The sequence below is a fragment of the Elaeis guineensis genome, chromosome 10, assembly GCF_000442705.2.
Source record: "Elaeis guineensis isolate ETL-2024a chromosome 10, EG11, whole genome shotgun sequence".
Classification (NCBI taxonomy): Eukaryota; Viridiplantae; Streptophyta; class Magnoliopsida; order Arecales; family Arecaceae; genus Elaeis; species Elaeis guineensis.
This window is the reverse complement of record NC_026002.2, coordinates 8744413-8768857: the sequence shown is the minus strand read 5'-3', so window position 1 is coordinate 8768857 and position 24445 is coordinate 8744413. Positions and strand designations below refer to the sequence as shown.

At 35.4% G+C, this 24445-nt stretch overlaps 2 protein-coding genes across 7 annotated transcripts; both read right to left on the bottom strand.

The window, feature by feature from the left end:
• Positions 1-203: 203 nt before the first annotated feature.
• Positions 204-6248, bottom strand: LOC105053388 (protein LIFEGUARD 1). The gene is made up of 4 exons (XM_010934513.2): positions 5700-6248; positions 5445-5558; positions 664-821; positions 204-571 (listed from the first exon to the last, which is right to left on the bottom strand). The coding sequence occupies exons 1-4, from the start codon at positions 5986-5988 to the stop codon at positions 368-370; spliced, it is 765 nt and encodes a 254-aa protein (XP_010932815.1). The 5' UTR covers positions 5989-6248; the 3' UTR covers positions 204-367.
• A 9471-nt stretch (positions 6249-15719) lies between these two features.
• On the bottom strand, positions 15720-20032 carry LOC105053389 (protein LIFEGUARD 2). 6 transcript variants are annotated; one of them, XR_012134889.1, is made up of 7 exons: positions 19636-20032; positions 18898-19011; positions 17346-17503; positions 16926-17235; positions 16594-16739; positions 16312-16426; positions 15720-16181 (listed from the first exon to the last, which is right to left on the bottom strand). XR_012134889.1 is itself a non-coding variant. In XM_029267112.2 (4 exons), the coding sequence occupies exons 1-4, from the start codon at positions 19889-19891 to the stop codon at positions 17029-17031; spliced, it is 735 nt and encodes a 244-aa protein (XP_029122945.1). In that variant the 5' UTR covers positions 19892-20032; the 3' UTR covers positions 16841-17028. The 6 variants fall into 6 exon arrangements, 1 of the variants encoding a protein (XP_029122945.1); XR_012134887.1 differs by having other exon boundaries at positions 16339-16426; XR_012134888.1 differs by having other exon boundaries at positions 16312-16512; positions 16654-16739.
• Positions 20033-24445: the final 4413 nt, after the last annotated feature.

Sequence of the window (24445 nt, the reverse complement as noted above, 5' to 3'; positions counted from 1 at the left end):
TCTTGACAGAGCTGGTGGCACACTGGCACGAGGACCCACTTTATTGAAAAAGAATAGCTATGAGAGCATAGCATAACCCGAGATAAAGGAATATGATTGCAAAATTTTGTAAATATTTGCCAACTTATAGCCCAATTCAATAGCAATCTAGCACATGCAAAAAAAAAACATTTAGGGCCAAGTAAACGCTACTTTAAAACCACTTGCATTTCAAAAGCTGAGAAGCAATTCAACTATCAGAATTTCTCCTTGATGAGTAATTTACAATATATCAGTCAAAAAGTAGTGCTAGAGTCTAAAGTTTTGAAGAGCTAGATAATGGGCCTTGACAATAGATAGCGACCAAGAGGGCCCATAGAGAGGCTGATCACTCCACAGCAGCAGAGAAAGTAAGCAAGGAGGTGAAGAGATTAATGACATCAAGATACAAGGAGATGGCAGCACAAATGTACTGATCATAACTATAGCACTTGATTAGGTTGTTAGTGTCGTAAACAATGAAGGCCGAGAAGACAATCGATGCCACACACCCGTAGATTGCCATTGTGATCTTTGTCAGTGGAAAAAAAAGCTGCAGGCCATCAACAGTAACATAGGTTGGGCTCAAGAGAGTGGCTTACATGTGAGAAGGGAGAGGAAAAATATAGTTAACAGTCTAATTACCTGGATGATGAGAAACATCAGTAGAACCAGAAGGCAGGAAAATAGGAAAGGATAAAGAAAGGCGAAATCATGACCTCTGCGGATGGCCCAAAATGTGTAGATGGTGAGAGCAACAAGAATTGTGGCTGTCAGAATTACAGCTTGCAGGAGAGCTCTACCTGTAAAAAATCAAAACCAAGTGAAATACTAAAACTTTCTATGCTACACCTGAAAGGTTCTCACATCTAAATTTTAGGACTTGGTAACAAAACTGGTTGTTAATAGATCCTTTAACAAGTCAGTACTTGAAGTGATGCAGCAACATTTGACAGTATAGGGTTACCATGCTAAGATGGACAAAGCACCAAAAGGAGATAGAGACAACTTAGAACTACAAATAAACAAGCTTTACCCATCTATTAAGCATCTTTTATTCATTTCCCTAATCATGTGGTGTCCAATATTTGACAGATAGGAAGAACCTACTATATTGTACTAAAGACAAATATAACGGTGAAAAAAATCTATATTTTTATCAACTTCCCAAGGTTCCACTTTGAGAATCTAAGCCCTTTCAATTTGGAGTCACATTGTAAGACTTTCCTTATTTGTTGATTTCAACAAAGAGTATGCCAAAAACATGCTGCCCTACTTAACATTCAACAAAAAGGAATAGGCAAACAAGACCTGCTGATATATGACCTTCTGGATTATTACCAATCTAGTTCGAAAAAATTCTACTTTAGGGCTTGTTTGGTTGTCTGGGCTCAAAATCCTATAAGATTCATGGGATTGGGGCAGCACAACCAGAAAATCAGCTTGGACTAAGCGTGTTTAGATAAGAAAACAGGGGTCTTTAAAGCGGACCAGCCCGAATCCCATAGGGAGGAAAAAAAGACCTCAGCCCTGCCCCAAAGGCCCCTGTTTTCTTATCTAGAAAAGCCTGCCCGGACCGATTTTCCTAATAGCTGGCCCAATCCCATGAATCCTATAGGATTTTGGGTCCAGACAACCAAACAAGCCCTTAGTCTTTATGGTGTAATTTTAAGCTATTCTCTCAAATAGACCCCATGGGAAGTAACATTAACCTAAATCCAGAACTCATAGATGATAGGATATATTCTGCTTCGTCTGATTGGACTCAGTCACAAGAGAGAGCCAATGCAAGTATGAGTACTTAGACAATGTTTCAAATTATATCAGCTTTAATAAATGGATCAAGTATAGAGCTTTTGATGCCCATTCTTATATATGATCACAATGCTTAAGCATCTCCTCTTTGGTCTGGCAAAGTCGCCCAAAACCAAAATGGATTGATATGCTGTAGGCCCTCTACCCCATCCAAGGAATAACTTTCTTGTAGCCAGACCCCTTTCTTTCTTCCCTTGTCCTTGCATTGTTTGATGCATTTAGAGCCTGAGTGTTCCTCTTATATCAGACATATGAAATCATGTACAAAAGTTCTTGGATATCAATAAGAAGGACCAGCTTGAGGGTATGGAAAAATTAGACAACACTTAGTTAATTTGTCAACTATGTCATGAGACAGCCTAGCCACCTTGTATGCACCTAAAACACCTGTGAAGTCTTAAGCAACCTATACTAGCCAGTCATTGGCTTTTCGGGTAGGCCAGGATATTAGGCGCGGTGAGTTGAGTATAAGTATGCAACCCTCTCATTGGTGCCCTTACATCTTATCTTAATTACAGGTTTCCGTGATCTTGATTAAACCTTTATTTACAAATTTATATTGCTTATTTATCATCTGCAACTAGGCACTTGTGTCCACTTTCTTGCCCTAACTATAAGTGGGAAGACTTTTGCTCCTCTTAATAAGAGGTGTTTACATTTAAGTTATTTCTTATTGTTTATCAAGCTTAGTAATCATATGGTCCATTAGCTGCAATTGCACATACAATGTTTTTTGTGTTACTCATTTACTGTGAAGTACTTAACCATTTGCTGAATGACAAAGCCGGTTTCCAAAACAAAGTTAACCTACCTTTTGGCTGTTATTCAGCATGATAAAATACATTTAGATGTAATATTCCACTTTATCAATTATTCTTTTCCATCAAATATTAAAGTGCAAAGCTTTACTGCAAGATAAGCAGACCAAAATCTTATCTACAGGATGTTTTTGAAACAATAAAAAGGTTATAGCAAAGTTTTTAGATAACTGAAGTAACTTGAGAAACCTAGATTTTTTCAGTTTGTTGTACTTTTCAGAAAGATATTTGGTGTCTCTACAGGTCTCCTATTGAATGTTAAGCCTAAAAAGCATCCTCCATTATGTTAATATCAAAAAAGTAATAGAATTATCAGGATTTTGTTCTGGATAGTTGTTCAATCCTTATTTATGTGTGCAATAAGGTTAACTAATCAAAAAATCCATTCTCGTCAAGTTTTCTTCCTAGACTCCACATTCTCCCTCCTTTTCTTCTCTCAGGTTGTTCATCTCCACTTTCTTCATCTGCCATCTCCATATTTGCCTTTGTTCTTCCACAAGTAGACCTCAAGGACTTTTAGTCAACTTAAGACTTGGCTAAATTGATGCAGAAACATAACATTATGAATACACTTGAAACTTCATTAAAGACTTGCAAGCTTAGTTTGGGACTCATATTGACTTGTCAACTCAAAGAAGACTGGATCAAGTGTCAAGTTGTTACAAGTGACTTCACAAGTTTTATGATCTAGATAATATCATGAAAATGTTTATACTTCAAATTCATGCATTCATAGATATGAAATCAAGCCAATCTTTCATGTTTTTTGAACTATCTCTGTGATTTCAAATTTGTGATTTCCCCTAGCAACCTATGAAGCTCACAGCAAAAATTCATTCATTTCATTAAGCATGCAGACTGATAAGAATAAAACTTAGAATTCCGTTAAGCTATCAAAGGTTTCTTCAAACACTAGCTAGTATAAAGGCATGGAGCGTTTTCATGCAGTTTTTCCCTTCTTTGTTCCTTTTCTCCTCCTTTACTAGCATACTCAAATCTTCCCTCCCCGCGACCATGAATTACCACTATGCTTGCATTACCACCCAATGAGGCAAGGAAATTGTCTTAGAGAACCACAGTTCCCAGAATCAGTCTTGCTGTGCCAAATGAGTATGCAAATGTTGCTTCATCGGGTTGTTTTGTGATAAATATTTCAGTTCTAATTCTTTGTATGATTTTCATACCACTGTTACATCATTATATAATTTTAGTTGATTCTTTCAAACCACAAGCCAGAGTAAAACGATTAGAGTCCGACCTTGAACTAGTAACCTAATATCGCATGGGTTATTTGGGGATTCAAATTTCATCTTCAATTCCTTGTACGATTTGCATGTTCTCTTTATATGACAACAAAATTTAGTGCACTCTTTCATACTACAAGCCAGAATAACATTTAAAGTTCATGATGACCTTGAATTGAAAACCCATTAATAGAACAGCAAGCCTGCAACTAAGCGTCTGTACACTTCAAAACATTCTAAAATAATTAAAAACTGCAAAATAAATAAATTAATTAGATGCGTTATTAAGTAATTCAAATGTAATAATCTAGCAACATATACTGAACATATATTAAATCTTTAACACACAACAGAATACCTACTTATGCATTTGTGATGCAATTTAATTGCTTGACCAAATGTATGCATGAATCTCAAAACAGAATATCCTAAACTCCCCAATGTCATCTTCCCTCCTCAATTTCATTATTTGGCATGCTTAAAATTAGTAGATAATACTGTTTTCTTGGTCTAATTCCCATTCTTCAACCCTTAAACTTATTTCATCTATTCCCATCAGATACTGCAAGTAAACAGTAGTCAAATTTTATAAATCTTATTTTATTCATAGTTTGATATAATATCAAAGTATAGTTATTGTTAATCTTTTCTTCTTCCCAAAATAACCTTGTTATTTCTCATGATTTGGCATTCCTATGATTTCCAGATTTACAAGATATTTACAAGAAGATGCTGAGTTCCTATATATAAAACTTCTATCCTTTAAAGGGTTTAGTAAATGAAGTCAATGTCTCAAGTCCGCAGTCTACCTTTGCATTTTCAAGCCACTTCCCTGCAACCAACTCGCATAGTAAAAGATCTTTCATTCACCTAATGCTTAGAAAAAATAGCATATGTAATTTAACTATCATTCTCATAAAGGTACCACTAGTAAAAGGTCAGCCAGCTCAATGTATAACGTCAGAAGTGAGTCACACTTCAACATCTTTCTCTCCATGGAGCATAACTAAGTTTTTTGCATCACAAGCTTTCTTTCATTTCATTACAACTACTTGTATCTCGATCTTCATGGGGCATAAGCAGATATCACAACCCTCCAAACATAGGCATTAACTTGAGACATGATATATCTTCCCCCTTCACAACATGTGCATAACTATCTACCCATTTATCTCTGAGTTAGTCATAGTAGACCCATCAGTAACTCAGATTACTGCCTTCTTGAACAATGACTGCTTAAGCATTACACGAAGCCAATCTAAATTCAGAACCATTCAGTCCATGGATTATGGATGATGCATCTTTTCCATCACCTTTAAGTCTGCAACCAGACTTTGTTCATGCTTCTACCCAAAGCTCAGTACCATTATGACACTAAAATCTGAGTCTTAATTTCTTGTCCAACACATATGGAAATCTACCACTGCTTCAAAACCAATATCACAGCAAGGATTTCTAATATCTTTTTTTTTTTCTTTTATTTTATTTTCTTGTATAGGTTTCGATCAGCAACACAAAAAATAACAAGAATATAGGCTTCTTCTCTTACCACCGAAGGTTGCAGACACCACCCCAATTGACACGCTGACACAGAGCGTGAACAGCGCGAGCCAAAACAGGTTCACCGGATGGCGCTCTCGGTAGTGCAACATCGGCCACAGCACTGTTCCATTGCCCGCGACCGCCCCACCCCCCAGAAAAAAAAAAGGGGGAAAAATCAGTACCTCAGACCATATCCAAGAAAACAAGAGAAAATCGGGTTAAAAAAAAAAAACAGTTTTTCTTCAGCATTAAGCGGCACTACCGATGAGCGGCGAGAGGAGAATCCCGAAATAGGCTACCCACGAGGCCGGGGTGTTGGAGAGCACGAACTCTGGTATCGGCCGGATAAAGGCGATCGCGGCGGCTACGCCGGCGGTGAATAAGAACTGGGCGGTGAGAATCGAGTACACCTTCCGGATGAATGCCCACCGGAGCCGAGACTCCTCCATCATCTTGGGGTACAAGGATCCACCATCAGTGCCGGCTCCGGATTCGATGTCCCCTTCCTTCCCCTTGGTCTCCGGCTCCCGGGGCTTCGACATCTCCGCCATCAAAGGGTTTCAGCGAGGGAAAATTAGGGTCGTTGGAGGATTTTTTCGAAGGAAAGACTAGGGTTTTACGATGGAAGGGTTGGGGTTTTAGAGTGAGGTGGAGACGCGGAGAGCTGAGAGTGAAAACTAGGGGTAGGTTGGGGGTTCCTTTGGGAGAAGGGAGAGGGTGCCAGTGGGGAAGAGAGAAGGTTGCGAAGAGGAAACGTGAATACGAGGAAAGTGGGGGCACGCGGTTTCCGTTTTCAGTCTGTTAGAAATACTTGGAATGGCATGGACGTCTACTTCCTTTTGAGGAAGCACTGCCAAAACTCAACAATAAAAAAAAATAATAAAAGATCAAATCCGATCCTAGCCGTCCATTGATTTGTTGGAGATTGATTTCTAGCATAGACTTAAAAGTGTTTCTTGACTGACCCTATACTTGCCATTGTCGAATCAAAGTTATATAAAAATATTCGAATCAATTATAGTTCAATATATGATGGTAAAATTGTTAGAACCACTGCTTCAAAGTGGTGAACAAATCTTCAGATTTTATTTTTATTTAAATTGTCGAACATAACTCGAGAGCTCCATTGTTACAATGATTGAAACCAAGCCTTGTTGAAATGATCCTCGGAGATGCACTAAGCTTGCTAAGATTCATTTTTGATAACATTTAGTGCATTGCTAGGTAATCTTGGAAGATAATATAGATTGGTTGTCATTATTAAATTATTAGTAATGTTGATTACTGTGTTTGGTATACACAGATAATGTTACAATAAAATTATTAAAAATTTTAATTGACATATTTAGTATGACAATCAGATTACTGATAATGTGAAATCAAATTTTCAAATATCCCCAATAATTTTACCCTGATGCTCTTCTTTTTCTCTAATGAGAAGTAACGAAAGTGATGTGGGTGTGGTGGTGGTGCGGAGAAATGACGAGCTGAGGAGTGTGGAAACCATAGGCACTGAGGGGGCGGACGTGCGTAGAGCGATGGGAGTGCTTGGAGACAAGGGCATGGAGGAGCCACGAGGGAAGTGGTGGGGGATAAGAATGGAGGAGCCTCGAGCGGGCAAACAGAGATGAAGGAGCCACGAACCGGAGGCGCACACGGAGGGGGGTGAGGGAGAGGGGGGGGTGTTAGACAATGACTTTTATATAAATTTTTTGATAGATAATTTTGTCCAAAATTTTTATTATAATATTGTCAAAGAAGTGATAATCTGGATAATTACCCCTCTTCAAGACAATCTGGATTGTCTCCTATGAGGCAATCTGAATTGTCAAGATAATCTGGATTACCATTTAAAAAATATACCAAATATAGTAATCTAGATTACCATACTAAATTGTCAGCTACCAAATGCAACTTTGAGTATATGCACCATGCTACAAGCTATTTTTATTGATTTTTGGGCTATAATTTGATTAACTTGAAAATTTATGAGTCATCATAATATTTTTAAATTATTATATTATGCTAGTAAGTCAATTTTTTGATGGATGTGTGTACGATCCGTGCGTGTTGAGCCTTGATAAAGACAAGATTTAGTATATCAAAATTAAACTTATTAAAATTTGAGATCATATCCAAGATTAATCCATATATAATACTTTTATAATCGAATTAGTTTCCAGCTAAACATGTTAGCTAGACTCATGAATTTAACAAACAAAGTGGGTTTGGTTGGGTTTGATCAACTATATTTCTTCTTTTTTTTTCTTTTTTCTGGCTTTTGAGATGATCGTTCAACTTTATTTTAAATATTGATTTATGTTCCTTCGTACTATAAATAGATTTATGAATTAAATTTTCTACCCAAATCTGATCCGAAAAGATTATTGTTTTGATTTGGGCCCAATTTTGGATTTAGACCTCCACCCAATTAGGGCTACTAGTCCTTTCTAGGTGCAATTTCATTGCTTTCTTGATGTTTTTCTAATGAGCAATTCTTTGTGCACCGCACATGATGCAGAAAATCATGCACCACGCACGGTGATCAGATCATACGTAGGGCTCGATCTTTTTTTTTTCCCACCATCTCTCCGACCCTGCGTGTGATCTAATCATCACGTGCGATACACAATTTTTTGCACCGCACGCAGTGCATAAAGAATTTTGCTTTTATAAGTAGCTTTAGATTTTTGAAGTTCATACTCATGTGAGGTAATCACATATTTGAGACATAAGCTAAATAATGAGAAAGCTAAACCCTACTGAGAATCTATTTGGATATTTGGATCCAAAATTTGAATTTTATAGAGAGAAAAATATCTATTATTATCACATATTTAAGAAATAAACTAAATGATGAGTGGAGCTAAACCCTACTAAGAATCTATTTGAACGATTAGGTCCAAAATCCGAATGTCATAGAGAGAAAAAATATTTCAGTAAATTTTTTTTCTCCCTATGAACTTCGGATCAATTTACTGTAGAAGTACTTTGGATATTTATAAATATAGATCTAGTCTAATTTGCTTTTGATGGTTGTTTTAGCTCATCCATGAATCATATGGAACTTTGAGTCCGACCACCAAAACAAGCCTTAAAAGAGGGAAATTTTATGCTTCTTTTCACTTCAAAAGTTCTACGAAGTGCTAAAACCCGGGGTAAGCACTTTTCCTGGTTGTCACCAATTCTTCCCACTAACAGAAAACTAGAACAAATAAGTATTAGAAACCCACGCGCCAATTTATTATCAGTAACTTGAGTGGAAACTTCAGCATTGGGTATTGGCCAGTATTTGATTTGAGGAACTTCAGTGGAAATATCACCATTTGGTATTGGTCAGAACTTGAGGTATCCCGAGGAGATGGACTCACACGTTCCGCTTCTGATCCCTTTAAGTAAGGCTTAAAATATAAGGTTTTGGGTTGTAAGCTTCAAGGAAGGTGCAACAAATTGTCATTCATCCGAAATTCTTTGTGATTGAAATGGAAAGTTAATAGCTAAGAAAGAATATGTGAAAGCCTAAGGGTCTATTTGGCATAACATTTATTTCTTATTTTTATTTTTCAAAAATAAAATCACAAAAATCGGGATAAAAATGTACAATCCTAATATTTTGTATTTTATTTTTAAAAGTTATTCTTATTATTTCTTAAACAAGAAATTAAGAAAATTAAAAATTATTTTTATTATTTTTAAAAAAATAAAAAAATATTACTTTTAATATTTTCAAAAATTAAAAAAAATATTTTTTATCACGGCCACCTCCACCGTCATTATCTTTGGCTTCGCCATCACTGTTGTCAACAAACACTATTGCCATAACTATTGATATCCTTGTTGTTGCCATTGCTACCACCACCATTATCATTACCTTCATCACATTACCAATACCAGTAATGCCACCATCGCTGTTAGTATTATCTCTATCTTCATCATAGAGCCACTGTCTTGGCCATACAAATGTTATCATTGCCTCACTTCTTTAATATTTTTTTTTTTTGTAAGATGAAGTATTCATACAATGCAAGTATGAATATAATCCAAAAAATCAGAAAAAAATATTCTAAAAAGATACTAGCAAAATAGATACACCGATCCAACTACCACTTTCAGAATGGTTAGAAATATAACTCACGATCTAATCAATGGTATTGTTCGTCTCGCGATACATATGTCTTATATCCACAAAGATATATCCACTAACAAAAAATAGATATCACGAATAAATAAATTAGAGACTGCAATTCTCCCCGCCCCTGAATCTCTTCCATATTATTAGTGCTCTTACTATTAGCTTATCATCGCCACTGCTACTGCCACTACCACTACCACTACTGTCATCATCATCTTTACCATATCTTACTACCAATCATCACCATCTCTCATGCATCAACTGCAACTACAGTTATCTCCACTACCACCATCTAATTTCTTTTTTAAAAAATCATTAGCCATACCAAACATGATTATATTTTAAAAATAAAAAAAATAAAAAATTAAAAATCTTATTTTTTATTAAAAAAAAAGAAAAAGAAAGCCAAATGGGACCTAAGAGTGAAATTGGTTCCATTGCTAGGACTACTGCAACAGTGCATTTGAAAATATGGAACAATAAATGAAATATCAGGAGAAATTAAATTTAGTTATGAATAGTTGTATTTCTGTCAGTGGCGTTTTCCTTTGTCAACGCATTTTCCTCGTTCGATGCACATTTTTGTATTCATTTCGACTGATTACAACCCATGCATTAAATTTTTGAGTACATATTAATAATATTAATTAGAGTTAATGAGTTGATTTTGACATCCACAGTAATTTGACAATCTCCGACGATGTGACGACTCTCCAGTTGTCTGCACTATTAATGGCGGGACCATACTGCATTCTACTATAAAAAGGGTAAGCAATAGTCTTGATAAGCTTTCCCAAACCTTTTCGAGTTTTCTCAAGCTTTCTCTAGTCCTCTCGAGCTGAACCTCTGATTTTTCACTGTTGCCTAGTCTCCTCTCTAACTTGACCGTCGGAGGATCCCTATCGGTGGTATCTCCGGTCTGTGAGGACTTCTCTTGCAGGTGCACAACCTCGACGATGGGGCAACGAGAGGATTGGCCACAACAATAACATTAAAAAAATACAAAATCAGCTAGTAAGAAAAAGATAGAAAAAGATAAAGCAGTGCAAAATCAGCCCCATCTTTTTAGTTTTGCAATCTTTGTTTCAAGCACCATGATGAAGAAATTTTCATTGGTACTCGGCCCAAATTTGGTGAAGATGATATTTGAACCTAATTAATGGTACCTACTCCCCAGCAACTTTACCGACTAAACTGATTGGCACCATCTTTATGATAAGCAACTTAATTAAAATACTTTGGGAAAGTGCCTTTCTAGATATCCATAATTTTCTAGACCAAATCTTATTTTCATTTCCCTTCTTTATACTTTCTTTTAAATTTTAAGAATTTTTGAAAGTCAGTCTCTATTTACATGAGCATAAATGATATAATTAATTGGTGAAAAAAAAAACTTTTGGATATAAGAAGTTCCTCACTGCAGTTTGGCAACTAGAGCTGGAAAAATATTGGATATTGATATATTATACTACATCAAAAAAAATATATCGATATATTACATATATCCATACTTATTTAGCAGATACAAATATAGATATGAATATTAAATAAAAACTAGTTTTTTTATAAAAAAATTAAATACTAAAATTTGCACTCATATTTGTCCTAAATAGATACATATAGGGATCGCATATCAATGATACCCACATTCTTTGTTAGTGGTGAATCAGATCTTAGTCTCGATACAAGTTGTATTTGTGAGCAAAATTTGACAAGAATGATATTTTTTAGGAAAAGATAAAATATAATTTGACTATATTGATGGTTTTAAAGTAATAGGACAATATCAAGTACCTTATATAAAGAAGTTATATGATTAATAACTCTCTTCTTGGTATTCAATAGCGCATGATCATTCATGTAAGTTTCAAGCAAGTCCCCTTACATTATTTTAAAAAAATTAAAAAATAATGTTCACTAATTGCATATTTCAATCAGAAAATATCTTAGTATCAAGATATCTAAATCCAAATCCCAAAAAATCCAGATTTGAATGTTTAAAAAAACTTACTATTTGGATATTCTAATTATGAAAAAAAATATGCGATTCTTTCTATGTTGGGAAAAGTTCACATTTATGTATTTGAATCCACATATATGAATCTGATTAGATATTGATTTTTCTAGCAGAACTCGGATTAATTAGATCTGAATCCACATCTGTGGTTGAACATGCTTTTAGTCCTACCGGCAACTAAATATTTGACCACCCCAGAATCAATCAAGAAAGTAACGGCAATTCTTTGCTTCACCTCGAATAATTTTCCAATATATCCCCACACCTCCACTCTTTGGCTCATCATGGTAGGTTCTCCTCGAAAAATCCATATCTGGTGTTCTAGTTAGTGTGTTTATATCCCGTCTTCCTATCTAACTTTCTTGGACTTAATGGTTTAATTCTCTTACCAGCTAAAACCATTTTCCCCTCCTTTTTCCTTTAAAATTTAATGTTGATTGATTTTGCCATTAATTTTCATATGCAATCACGCCCACATTTCTAGATGCAGTGCATATTTAAGGCTAGCAATTTCTTATTTCTAGGGTCGGGCATAGCCGCATTTGCCATCCCCACTCCAATCTTAGTTATATTAGAGAAAAATGTGTCACACCATTGAGTGCATTCCTAGGGCAAAATATTACATGATATATTTAGATATCCAAATCCGTATCCAAAGATGATCGATGTCCAAAATCGAAGTGAAAAACTTTCTTGTTTGGATATCCAAATTCAAGTATGAAAAGATACTGAAAATTCATATATGTATCCATAAAAAAAAAAAAAAAAAAAAAAAAATTTTATATCTGAATTTGTAAATGAATCCGATCAATTTTGGATCTACATCTAGATACAACTAGACTTGCTTTCACCCTACCGAAACTAAATATTTAACCATCTTGTTTGTTAGCTAAGAAAGTAGTGGCAATTGTTTGCCCTACATTAGAGGATTTGCTCACGTCTTTAGCTCACCATGGTTCGTCCTCTTTGATGAATCCATCTCTGACGTTCAAGTTACTGTAGGTAGATCTTGCCGTCCTCCAAGTTTCTTGACCTTCTGGTTTAATTTGCTTCACTTACGAGCGAGCACCATTTTTTTCATTTTTTTTTCTAATAAAATTTTCTATCTCGATCTTTAATGTGTCAATTGATTTTTTTTTTTTTGTTAATTTTCACATATAGTCATGTCCATGTTGCTAGAGGCGATGCACATTCTACAAGACAGATAGTATCTTACTCTTAGTGTCGGGCATATTTGCACTTTCCATCCCCGACCCAGTCTAAATTATACTAGGTTGCATTGTTGTGTGCATTCCTGGAGCAAAAATTTGTAATCAAGCATTCTACAACCAATTCTATGTTGTGATATTAAGCATCGATCACCTCAGTTTTGGGGCCGTTAATCATGAAACTATGCATCGCCATGAATGGATTCGCAAGTCTAGCTTCAGAAAGCAGCATCCTAAATTTTATGTTTAGTTTCATAAGGAGAACTATGTCATGTTGTTTTCCAAGCACAAAGCAATTAGCCTTTGCTATTGTTCTTGCCATTAGTACCTCAATGTTTGTCTCCTTTACTACTCCTTTGCTAGTCACACGTAGCATATGTTTGGGGTGCGTTTCCACTTGCCAAAATTGATTTTGGGTTCAGTGCAGAATCTATGCAATTGTCTATGATCCAAAATAATTTTGGAGCCATGTTAGAGCCCTCCATTAATATGGTTTATGCAACGCTGGCCTCCTATAGCTTCATAGACCTGCTAGTTACATGTCACGCTTGCCGGCCGGAAGTTAGATATGTTTTGGAATTGTGGATATTGCCCATGAGTTGTTTCCTTGGAACCTCTTTCTTTGTCGGTCTCTCTTGTCACTCCTCCAAATTCAAAACCCTAGTGACCTCAAGCCTCCTCCATCCGCCATCTCTGCCACCAATGGTCTAGGGACTCGTATCTTGAGCAGTTCCATCTCCAGCCTCCTCCATCCACCCTCTCAATCACTAATAGTTCAGCCTCTCATTTTTGTTATAATTCATGGTTCATTTTTTAGCACTCTTGAGCAATAATTCTTGTAATTGTTCTCTTCTCTTTGGACACTATCCATCACTCAACCTTCTCAATAAATCAAGTCTTTTCACAACTTTTTAGGTTTTATTTGTGAGATATTTCTTTTTTGAGGGATTTATTTATGGAATATTTTGTTTAGATTAGAATTTAGCATTAGCATATGATTTAAAGAGGTTCTTCTTCATTTTAAGATTTCAAGTGTTAGGTTGATTTGCTTGGCATATTAAATCTGTTGGATTAGGTATTTTCTTTAGGGTTTTCATGGATTACATTACTATGTTTGAATGATTTAGTTGCAAGGGTATCAATTTCATCAAGGCATAGATTTTAAAAACCTAGGTTTTTAATTTACTTTGATTCTACTTCTAGCTTGCTATGGTTGCATTTTCTAGCTAGGTGGACTGCACAATAGGAAAATGCTGAGTTTCAAGAGCATAGCTTGATTTAGTAAAATTATTTTGAAATACTAGGTGCAAGATGGAACTAATTATAGAACATTTTACCTTATGTCAGGTTAATAATTGATTATTATTGAAAGCACTGGGATGTTCTAGCCCTTTTAAAGAGGATCCTCATTTTGATTGAGATGCTTGCATGGTTTAGATCAAGTCTATGTTACTTATTATTGTTTGTAGAATCTTCAGATGCTGCTTTATAACTAAAATTGATGGAAGTATTTGCTACATAATTTTCCTTTACTTTGCCACATAATACTTTTATACCCTCCTTTGAATTTGATTCATAATTTGTTGAATATTCTTGATTTGCTACAAAGTGATGTAAATATTCTTTTTGTAAATACTTTGTAGATTTTCCTTATATATTTTTGGACATTGATTTTCCAATGTCTTATCCCCGCCCTCGCCCACAAATGGCTTCATCCCAGCCTCTATTCAAGAGGACATCAGCATCTCCGGTGTGCATAGAATTGCCTCATCATCGCTAGCTACCCAAGTCTACGACTCCCTCCTCTTCTCCTTTGACCCTGACCTCCTTGCCTTCTTCGATATTAGCAGTAGCAACAATCTATTGTACGAGCTTCGCCTCCTCAACACCACGGCCAGTTTATGGCCACCTCTCGTTGCATCGTCGAGCAACGCCTCAACACCAAGGCCATCCAGGAGCTAGCCCATGCCATGAAGGACTTTCCCAGCTATAGCAGGATGATGGGTCGGACTAGTTCTCTACCACCCATTGGAGGGATTGTCTTGCCAACACCCACTTCCAGTATGGATGGGAGGCACTCTCAACTGGTGATCACGTAGTGGTGCTCGAGCAAGCAATGGAGGTGGTAGAGATAGAAGATCAGGAGGAGATGAAGAAGGTGACATGCAGAAAGAGTGAAGGAGTGGAGGGAGACGAAGGGGAGGAAAGAGTAATAGTGTCGGTGGTACAGCTGAGGTATAGAAAGGTGGTGGAGTTGATGTCTGGCACATAGCTAGTATGCCAGGCAGGGAAGGGGTGAGGGGTTGCAACCACGTTGAAATAGTGCAGACGACAAAGCAGAAAGTTGTTTTCTTAAGAATGGGCACTTTCATCTCCTCTCTATAATTCTCATCAAAATGTGAGCATCTTCCAATCTTTTTCTTTACTTGACCAATGAGAATATTTTTTGTTTAGAGGTGGCAATTCATTTTGCCCCAATCGGACATCTAACCCAGCAGATTTGGAGTGAGTATTACAGTTGCAAAGCCCCAAGTTGAGGTCTGCGTATGGTCGAACTGAAGAGTGATGCCTTTCCTCAAAGATGACATGAAACTGAAAAAAAACCCATTGGCCAAAGATTGTCCGATGGAGATCCTTCGATATATAAGTCAATTAGAGCTTTAAAATTAGTTGAAAAAAAGATAGAGAGGGAGAGAATAATATGGAGTGATTATCCTATGTATGAGAACTTATTTAAGACTCCCCTCTTTACATAGAGAGGAGGCTGTCACCCATCATCCGAAGTCCAGGAATTGATCTGTGGTATCTGGTAATAGATCTGGATCTTTCATGCCCATATTACATATGACCATTGTGGACAACTATTATAGACGTGAGGATAAAAATATTGGCCCACATGTGCACGAGTGGGGGCGTTAGCCCGGATTGCAAAGAGTCCAATTGGACCAAATCTTTTCTAAATAAGCCAATTGACAGAAGTTAAATTGTACTCGTCAGCTACACTCATCAGTATGACACCAAGGAGACTCCTAAAGCGGCGATCGAGATCCGAAAGTTGAAAGGCACCACGACAAGTACGAATAGTAATGAAATTCTCCTCAAATCTCACCCAAATATATATCTCCTTATAAACGTCCTCCTCGAGGTCAAAAAAAAAAAAAAGATTTGTACGCCAAAACGCGACTTCTACAGCTTTATCCAACCCGATCCATTAACCCATCCCATATTTCCACCCTATTCTGGCACAAAGTACGAGAAGGGCAAGACCAATGGCCTATCCGACGCAAACCGATTACTATCGCCATCTTTCTTTGTTTTCTCAAGCGGAGCTTTTACCCACCCAGAAGCTCTAAGTTGAAGCTTTCTCCCTGTAGACATTTTCAGCTCCTGAAAAATGATAGAAAGTTGTTAGAAAATATTTATTGAACATCTCTAAAGCATCCGCAATATGCCCCTTGCCCTCCAAGTAGAGCTTATTAGATGCTGGTCACAATTCCAAATGGAATTTTAGACTAACAAGGCAAGTAAGGCCTCGAGAGCTCACTACAAAGAAAGATGGACGATAGAAGGCTGGAACATGGTATATTCTGATCAAGTTCGAGACGTCCACATTAGCATCACCTTAAAATAATCTCACCCAACATACGTTAGGGAAACCCCGCATTACTAGAAGAGAGAGCAAGATCGGAAAATGAAAGCCCCAGCTGGTCCGCCAATCCTTAAATTAGCGTGAAAGAAAAAAAAAAAAAAATTAAAGACAGAGACAGAGACAGAGACTGAGACAGAGACAGAAGGATACAGATGCGTTGAAATGCTCATATTTTAATAGGACGCCCCACCGTCAAGGACAAGACCTTACAAAAAGGTGAAGCGGGAACAGGTATCCATGCCGAAATGCGATCCACTACGTCCAGACTCGGAGGGTCCCAACCGCTAGCCGAAAATCTGCAAGACCAAGGGCGAAATAGGCAAATTCAAGGTTGTTTAACGTTGTCCCCCAGAAAATTCCATCCGGATGTTTGCAAACTTAAAGCAGGGAATATTGATTTGCAGAAGAAACATAGAATTCTTCCGATCCACAATAAAATGCAGGGCCATGATGTAATTTACACCAACAAGATTGCATCAAACCTTTTTTTTTTTTTTTTTGGGTGGAGAAAAGAAGGCTCTATGCACATGATACTAGAGTTATACAATTTTGATGTGGAGTAAAAACACGTGTCACATCCCTGCTTTAAGCTTCAGCCGCTCTGAAAAGAGTGAGCAAAGAAAGGAAAAGGTTGATGATGTCGATGTACAGAGCAACAGCAGCAAAAATATATTCGTCATAGGAGTAGCGTTTTATCAAGTTATCAGTATCATAGATGATGTATCCGCAGAAGATAATCGCAGCGAGTCCTCCATAGATCATGACTGAGATCCTCCCAAGTGGAAACAGGATCTGTGGAAGCAAAGGAAATGAATCAGGATCTTTTAACTGAAACCCAAAGCAAATTTCCAAAGAAATCATGGAATTAAGTTTTTTTGACAAATGGAAAATGGTCCAGTTACCTGGATGAGGGCAAATACGATCAGGATCATCACTGCAGCGAACAGGAAAGGCCCAAGGAAGCTAAAGTCATGGCCTCTCCTCGCCGCCCAAAAGGTGTACAAAGTGAGACTCACCACCACCACCGACGTAAGGATAACAGACTCAAGTATAACCTTCCCTGTTGTACCAATTAAAGATCCTTAGTTTTCCAAATTATGGGCAGTACCACCCAGGTTGCAAATCCTTATGCTTGTATAAGAAAACAAGAAGTTTTATATCATACGGACAACTAAACCAGATGATAATTGAATAACATGCCATCTGGGAATTATAAGATCCAAATTGTGGAATATAACCACATAGAAGACAGCTGTTCTGGTTAGGACTAAATGCACGGTTTACGATTATCATTTGCACCACACTAGAAGTTATCAAAAATACACATGCATCCATTGAAAGGCCTCAAAATTGTTCAAAATCACGTCAAGCTCACAACAATACCTCTTCGAAGCACTTTTATTTGAATGGTCCTCAGATTGTAGTCTGGAGTTATCAACACCAGCATCAATGGTCCATCTTTTGTGATGTCTCTCAATGAGATCACAAGCATAAAACATTGCCGCAAAGATGCCATGAAAGAAACATTGATACTACTACTCAGACAAACGAAAAGGTAAAATCTTTTGAAACACCAGTTCATAAACAGATTGATTATGACAGTGTCTGATTTAAGAATATTCTACTTATTTTCTACATGTTTCCATTCTTTCACATTACAGACCAGTTTCAAATACCATGTTGACCATGTCTTTGTAATATCTCCTTTTTTGTGAATTAAGGAAAAGGGTTTTCCTTCCTCCTTTTCTCCTTAAAAGAGGAAAAAAAAAAAAAGAGGGAGGGAGGGGGGGTGGAGATGCCCAAAATCCATTATCAAACACCATTTAAGATCTAAATACAAAGAAAAAGAACATCTTTCAAAACCCTGAAAACATGATAATCTTTCCTAGGACTAGAAGTTTGTGACAGATCTAATTCCTTCCCAAATTTTGATCCTCATGTTACAGCTATAAACTAAACAGGATTAGCTCAAAGATTATGCCCTCACTTGTCCCATAAAACTATCAACTTTCACATTGCGTCATTTTTCTCCGACATTAACAACCAAACAAGTATAAATGCTCACGGTACTTGCATCTGTCAATATCCGAAAACACAAATCAAGTCCCTTTGTTGTCCCTAAACAAGGGTTTAGACTAACATTTTCCACTCCATAGGGATAATAAGATAAGGTAACATCCTTCTAGTTCAATTGCTACAGTTAGTATAATCTACCAACCATGCTTTCAGCTAAAGAATGGCATCAGGTAAAAGTTTCTTATTGAAAACATATAGAAAAGAAAAGAATTAGTTCTAGTTCAATTGCTACAGTTAGTATGGTCTACCAACCATGCGTTCGGCTAAACAATGGGATCAGGTAGGAGTTTCTTGTTGCAAACATATAAGAAAGAAAAGAATCACTTCTTTTCTTGTAAAGCTTTCCAAAGGAAAGGAAACACTAGAAAAGAATCTTACCACTTGTGAAGGCGCACGTCAACCCAACTGCAAAGCTAAGAGACACTGTAAAAATTCCAAGGAGTAGATAATTCACCGGGTGCGTCTGATGGTAGTAATACAGAGGGCATAACACTGGAACAAAAATAAGATAGATTAGAGATTTAGATACTTGAAGAAGTCAAAAATTTTAGAAGAAAATAAACCAAAACCAAATAAACAGTTTTAAAAAAAACCTAAACATATCGTTCGAAGCCAGGATATCAAGAATTAAAGAATATCATGTTAATTCCTCAGAGAAAGCGCGAATACTCGCGAAGTTACAGGAAAAGAAGGTAGAATTTAAGAAAGCATGGGAGAATTGGATTTCTTTTGAGAACAATGAGAGCCGAAAAAAACCCCAAAAAAATCACTTTAAAGCCGTAAAATTTTCATTTTCAAGATAAGAGAACAAGTATAGCATATTGATAGTACAAGAAATTCCGAAAAATCCTTAATTTACAAGAATAGGAGCCAAAGTTTAAGAAAGCATGCGAAACACTGGATTTTTATGAGAAAATGAGATTCTTTTAAAAGGGAGAGTTAAAAAATACGCTCAAAAATAACTTCGAAGTCATCAACCCAAAGACAAGATAGATATCCTCCAGGTATATGCCAGAAATTTTCAAGAAAATCGAGAAAAAAAAAATCTATAAACCCATACGATTCTACAAATTTCAAGAAATTAAGGAAAGAAGAAAAGGAAAAGAAGGGGAGTACCAATGAAGGGGAGAATGATAAGAAAGATGTAGAGGCCGAGGCCGGCGCCAGAGGAGACAAAGAAGTGGGAGATTGGGCGAACAGTGACGACGACGGCAGCGACAGCGACAGTGAGCAGCATCTGGACGGTCAGGATGGCGTAGATCTTCCGGATGAACGCCCACCGGAGCTCTGGGCTCTCCAACATCATTGGGTACAGCGGCCGGGGGCCCGATTCCACGTCCACGCCCTTCCCATACGGCGGCCGGATCCACATCTTTCTCCTCTTGGGCGATCGCCGAACTCTCCACACACCAAGAGCACCAGAGAAGAACGCCGAAAGAGCAAGGGTTTGAAATTGGCCTGGGGTTCCTCTCTTGATTCGTTCGTCGGGGCTTTATCGTGGAGAGGGAGGGGAATCAGGTTGGAGGAGAAGGAAGCGCGAGAGGAGTGGCGAAGGTTCGAGACGAGTCCAGGCAAACGACTCGTGCGACGTGGACACGTGGTGAATTGTAAGGACGACACGTGGAAATACAAGTTTCTAGCGCCGTCTTAATCTTAAATAAAAGAAAGATCTTTTGCGAGCCTGCTGTTCTTGACGGAGCAGAGAACAGTGGTCCACGCGGAGCGTGCAGCTGCCAGGCTTGCATTAACTTCGTGGGTCCCCGTGGCAGCGGTGAAATTCTTGGACTTTAGTGATTACCATTGACTGCCAGCTAAACGCGGCAAGCATATTTTTGGCGTGGAAGTGGGTTCACCATGCTTTGCCGGACAAGGAAAGCAAAAACATAATCGAAATTGCATTGAGGTCATTTTAGTCAAATCATTGTTTATTTTTTCAAAATTTTTGTTTTAGAAGGGATAGAGTGACAACATGGTTTCGAGAGACCTCCGTATCGATGCAATTGGACTGCATCAAATCCTTCGATGGATAATATATTTATTAAAATAAAATATAAAAAATTTATTTATTTTAAATAAAATTTAATTATTATTAATTTTATTATTTAATAATAATATTAGTATATATTATATATAATATTATTTTTTATAATTATTATTAATATCATAAAAAAAATTTTCTTCATAGATCAAATTTTTTGAAATAAAAAGAAAGAATAACACTCATATTAGAATATGCTAATCTTGATTTGATGTTTTCGAGTGGATAATTTTTCATCATAAATGGATAAAATACATTAGAAGAAAAAATTTTTTTTGAAAAATGTGAGCATTCCAACTGCTTTAATTTGCTTCTAATAAAATCTAATGTAACTAGATGGATTAGCAAATTCATCTTTTCATATGACAAAATATATTAGTTTTTGGACATCATAGAATAGTAATTTATAAGCTTTGATAAGACAAAAGCCAGTACCCTAATAATGAGATTAATCTTATGAGATATGCATGCAAAAATAGTATCCACAAGCATAATATAGAGATTTGGGATATTTCAATATACTTAAATGAAATGAAGGTTTCATATCTAATGCTTTTTAGTCCAATTTATTCTCACTTCTCTTTTTTTTATGTATTGCTATTTTTAAGATCTCCCATGATACCCTCAATGCAAGTTAGTGTTTTTTTTTTGATAGAAAATACAAGTCAGTGAAAGAGTAGGTAAAGAAAAAGTTTCATCCAAAGTAAAATGGATGAAAGTATTAGCATTATTATCGAATACAGCTAGGAATAAAGTTATCAAATGCTTTTTCTACAATAAAAAAATTTATATAAAGTATGAAAATTGGTTAGAAAGGAAGGTTCTATTTGCTCTTATGCATGTTTTGAATCTAATTTAGTGAATATTGTAAATTCTACCTGATGGATTGATTCCAGTGCATTTGTGCACGTTGTCGACAACTTGCTTTCTATCAAGAATGCCTCTAACTAAAAATAAATAACTTATTATCGCTGAAAATCAAGTATGTTCACATGTTAAGATAGTTGAATATTATATAATAGTTTTGGATTCTAGATTTGTCTTGGATTTAGATAGGATCTTTTACTCTCTTTTTTTTCCAAAATTTTAGTTTCTGTTCTTACTTTAGACAAAATTGATTTTCATGTTTCTTTTACAAACTCTAAATTTGATTTTAAAAATATTTTATAATTGTTGGATATTCTTTGCTATATGATGGTCTATACAAACTTTCCTTAAATTATTTCATCAATCAATGTTTCTTTACAAACTAGGGCTGAAATCAGATCGGATACTAAAATATCCACATGTATATTTATTTTATTTAACAAGTATAGATACAAATGCGGATGTTAGTCGGATGCAAAAATTCAAATCCATAATTATTTTAAATGGATATGGATATTAATCGAATATTAGAAGTATGAATATAAATATGAATATAATTCAAATAATTAAACTTTATGACATAAAATCAAATGTATTTACTAAGTGGATGATAAATCAAGTTAACAATAGCATGTTAATATACCCATTTATTTCTTATAAAATTTTATGAGTGCTATATATAATTAAATAAAATTATAAATAAAATTAGATATTCAAATATAGGTCAGATAGTTGTCTATTCATATCTATATCCATTTTTCTTTGATGGATATATACTAATATATATGAATATTAGTTGAATATTTGAATTTCTATCCATATCTAGATAGATTCAAATACTAAAATAAATCTTAACAAATATATTCAATCTATTTTTATCTCTATTGTAAACTCTTTTGTTGTCAATAAAAGAGAGAATTAATGAAAAATCCTCTATATTATAGCATCGAAGACTAGGATGTATCTCCGAAAAAATGCTCAATAGGTTCATGAAGGATGAGATCTTATGATCATTGAATTTTACTAATTTTATGATCTATATTGAGCGCATAAAGACAAAACTGACATACACATTTAAGAAAAATGGTAAGAGCGAAAGAACTTTAAAAATTATTCATAATAATGTATATAGATTTTTTTTTCTTATCTAATAGATGAAAAGTATTTCATCGATGACTATTCTCAATATATATATTTATACCTTTTGTTTGATAAGGTTGATATTTTTTATGCCTTAAAGAAATTCAAAATGAAGATAAAGAGGAAATCAAGAAAGTAATTAAAGCGATCAAATGGGACAGAGATGGTGAATATTACTGTAGATATATAAAGATGGAAAAAAAATCTAGATCATTAGCAAAATTCCTAAACAAATGGAATATTGTACCATAACATGTAAAGCTAGGCACACTAGGTCAAAATAATATACCTAAAGGAAGAATTAAATGCTTAAAGAAATAGTTCGGGCTATAATAAGTTATCCTATCTTGTCTATTTTTTGTAGTGTAAAATTATAAGGACAACCAGATATATATTAAATAAGATCTCTACTAAGATAGTTCAAATGACTCCTTGGGAGTTCTGAACTAGTAGAAAACTTAATTTGAAATATATGTATATTTGGGGATGTCCAGTTGAAGCCATAGTTTATACCTAATAAAAAAAGACATCTGATCTTAAAATGACCAGAGATATTTTCGTTGGTTATTCGGAAAGGTCAAAAAAATATAAATTCCACATCTATCTCATAAACTATAAAATGTGAGTGGAGAACTTTGAGACATCATCTTTAAGAAAATAAAGAAAACAATCTCTATATCTGAGAAGCAAATGGAGGTAATAATTTCTGTTCATATTTCTCAAGATAACTTTTAGGAGGAACCACTACTTTATCAAGATCCACCCTATGATATTGCTATTGTTGAAGAGACAACTATCCAACCACCGCCATAAGTGAATTAAGGGACAACTCTTTAAAGATCTACTAGAATAAGAAAAATCTATTATACCTCCAGTTTATGTGGTATATCTAACTAATATGGATGAAAAGAATGATGATATCGAGATTTTCTCATAAGCCATGAGAGGGGAGAACTCCTTATAATGGTTAGAAGATATGAAAAAAAGTTAAGCTCTATAGATAATAACTATATTTGAGATTTAGTTGACCTATCAGAAGAGGTACGGCTAGTAGGTTGTAAAAGGATGTAAAAGACCAAAAAAAACTTTGATGGTAAAATTAAACAGTATAAAGTCAGACTTATGACAAAAGATTCACATAAAAAAAATTTTAAAGCAACCTATTCTCCAGTTTTATCAAGGGACTCTTTTAGGATTGTCCTAATCATAATAGCTCATTTTGATTTGAAGGCATGTTAGATGGATGTAAAAACATCCTCTTTTAATAGTATTTTAGAAGAAAAAAATTACATACAACAACCTAAAGAATTTATTGTTAATAGACAAGCATATATTTATAAATTAAAAACATAATTCTCATGTTCCTTCAGAAGAAATCAATCATTGTTATTCTATCTTTTGCTCTTGGCCTATTCAGTGTAAGTTGTATATAGAAAAGTATAGGAATGATTTTTTTGAGGTGTTTCAATACTGTAATAACTATAATTTTCTTTTGTGTACATTATTTCTTTTTATAATATATATTTTTTTTAAATTAAGATCCCTTGACCTCTCCCTAATATTTCAAAAAAAAGGAAAAAAAATTAGAGGATAACATTTTTTATTTTTTTATTTTTATTTTTATTTTATTTTATTTGCTTTTTGAGTTTGTGTGTGTCTAGCATTGCTCCTATAATTTCCAGCTATTACTTCCACCATAGTTTTAGTGGTCTGATGAACAATAACTTTGTGTTTTGATGGAATGATTAATGAATAATTTAAACCAAGTTTAAAATAATTGCTAGTAAAATTTGAGGTGAAAACTGCGGATATACGATAGCTTAAACTAGGAAGAAGAGCAACCCAAACTGAAAGCTATTAGAACCGAGTAGATTAATATTT

Excerpts from the sequence above, each read along its gene's own strand:
- LOC105053388 (XM_010934513.2), bottom strand. The coding sequence starts at position 5,988 with ATGGCGGAGATGTCGAAGCCCCGGGAGCCGGAGACCAAGGGGAAGGAA. Across the intron at positions 5,559-5,699 it reads TCTCCTCTCGCCGCTCATCG|TGCTGTGGCCGATGTTGCAC; the intron begins GTAGTGCCGCTT and ends GCAATGGAACAG. Across the intron at positions 572-663 it reads TGATGTTTCTCATCATCCAG|CTTTTTTTTCCACTGACAAA; the intron begins GTAATTAGACTG and ends GATGGCCTGCAG.
- LOC105053389 (XM_029267112.2), bottom strand. The coding sequence starts at position 19,891 with ATGTGGATCCGGCCGCCGTATGGGAAGGGCGTGGACGTGGAATCGGGC. Across the intron at positions 19,012-19,635 it reads TATCATTCTCCCCTTCATTG|TGTTATGCCCTCTGTATTAC; the intron begins GTACTCCCCTTC and ends TTTTTGTTCCAG. Across the intron at positions 17,236-17,345 it reads TCGTATTTGCCCTCATCCAG|ATCCTGTTTCCACTTGGGAG; the intron begins GTAACTGGACCA and ends TTGCTTCCACAG.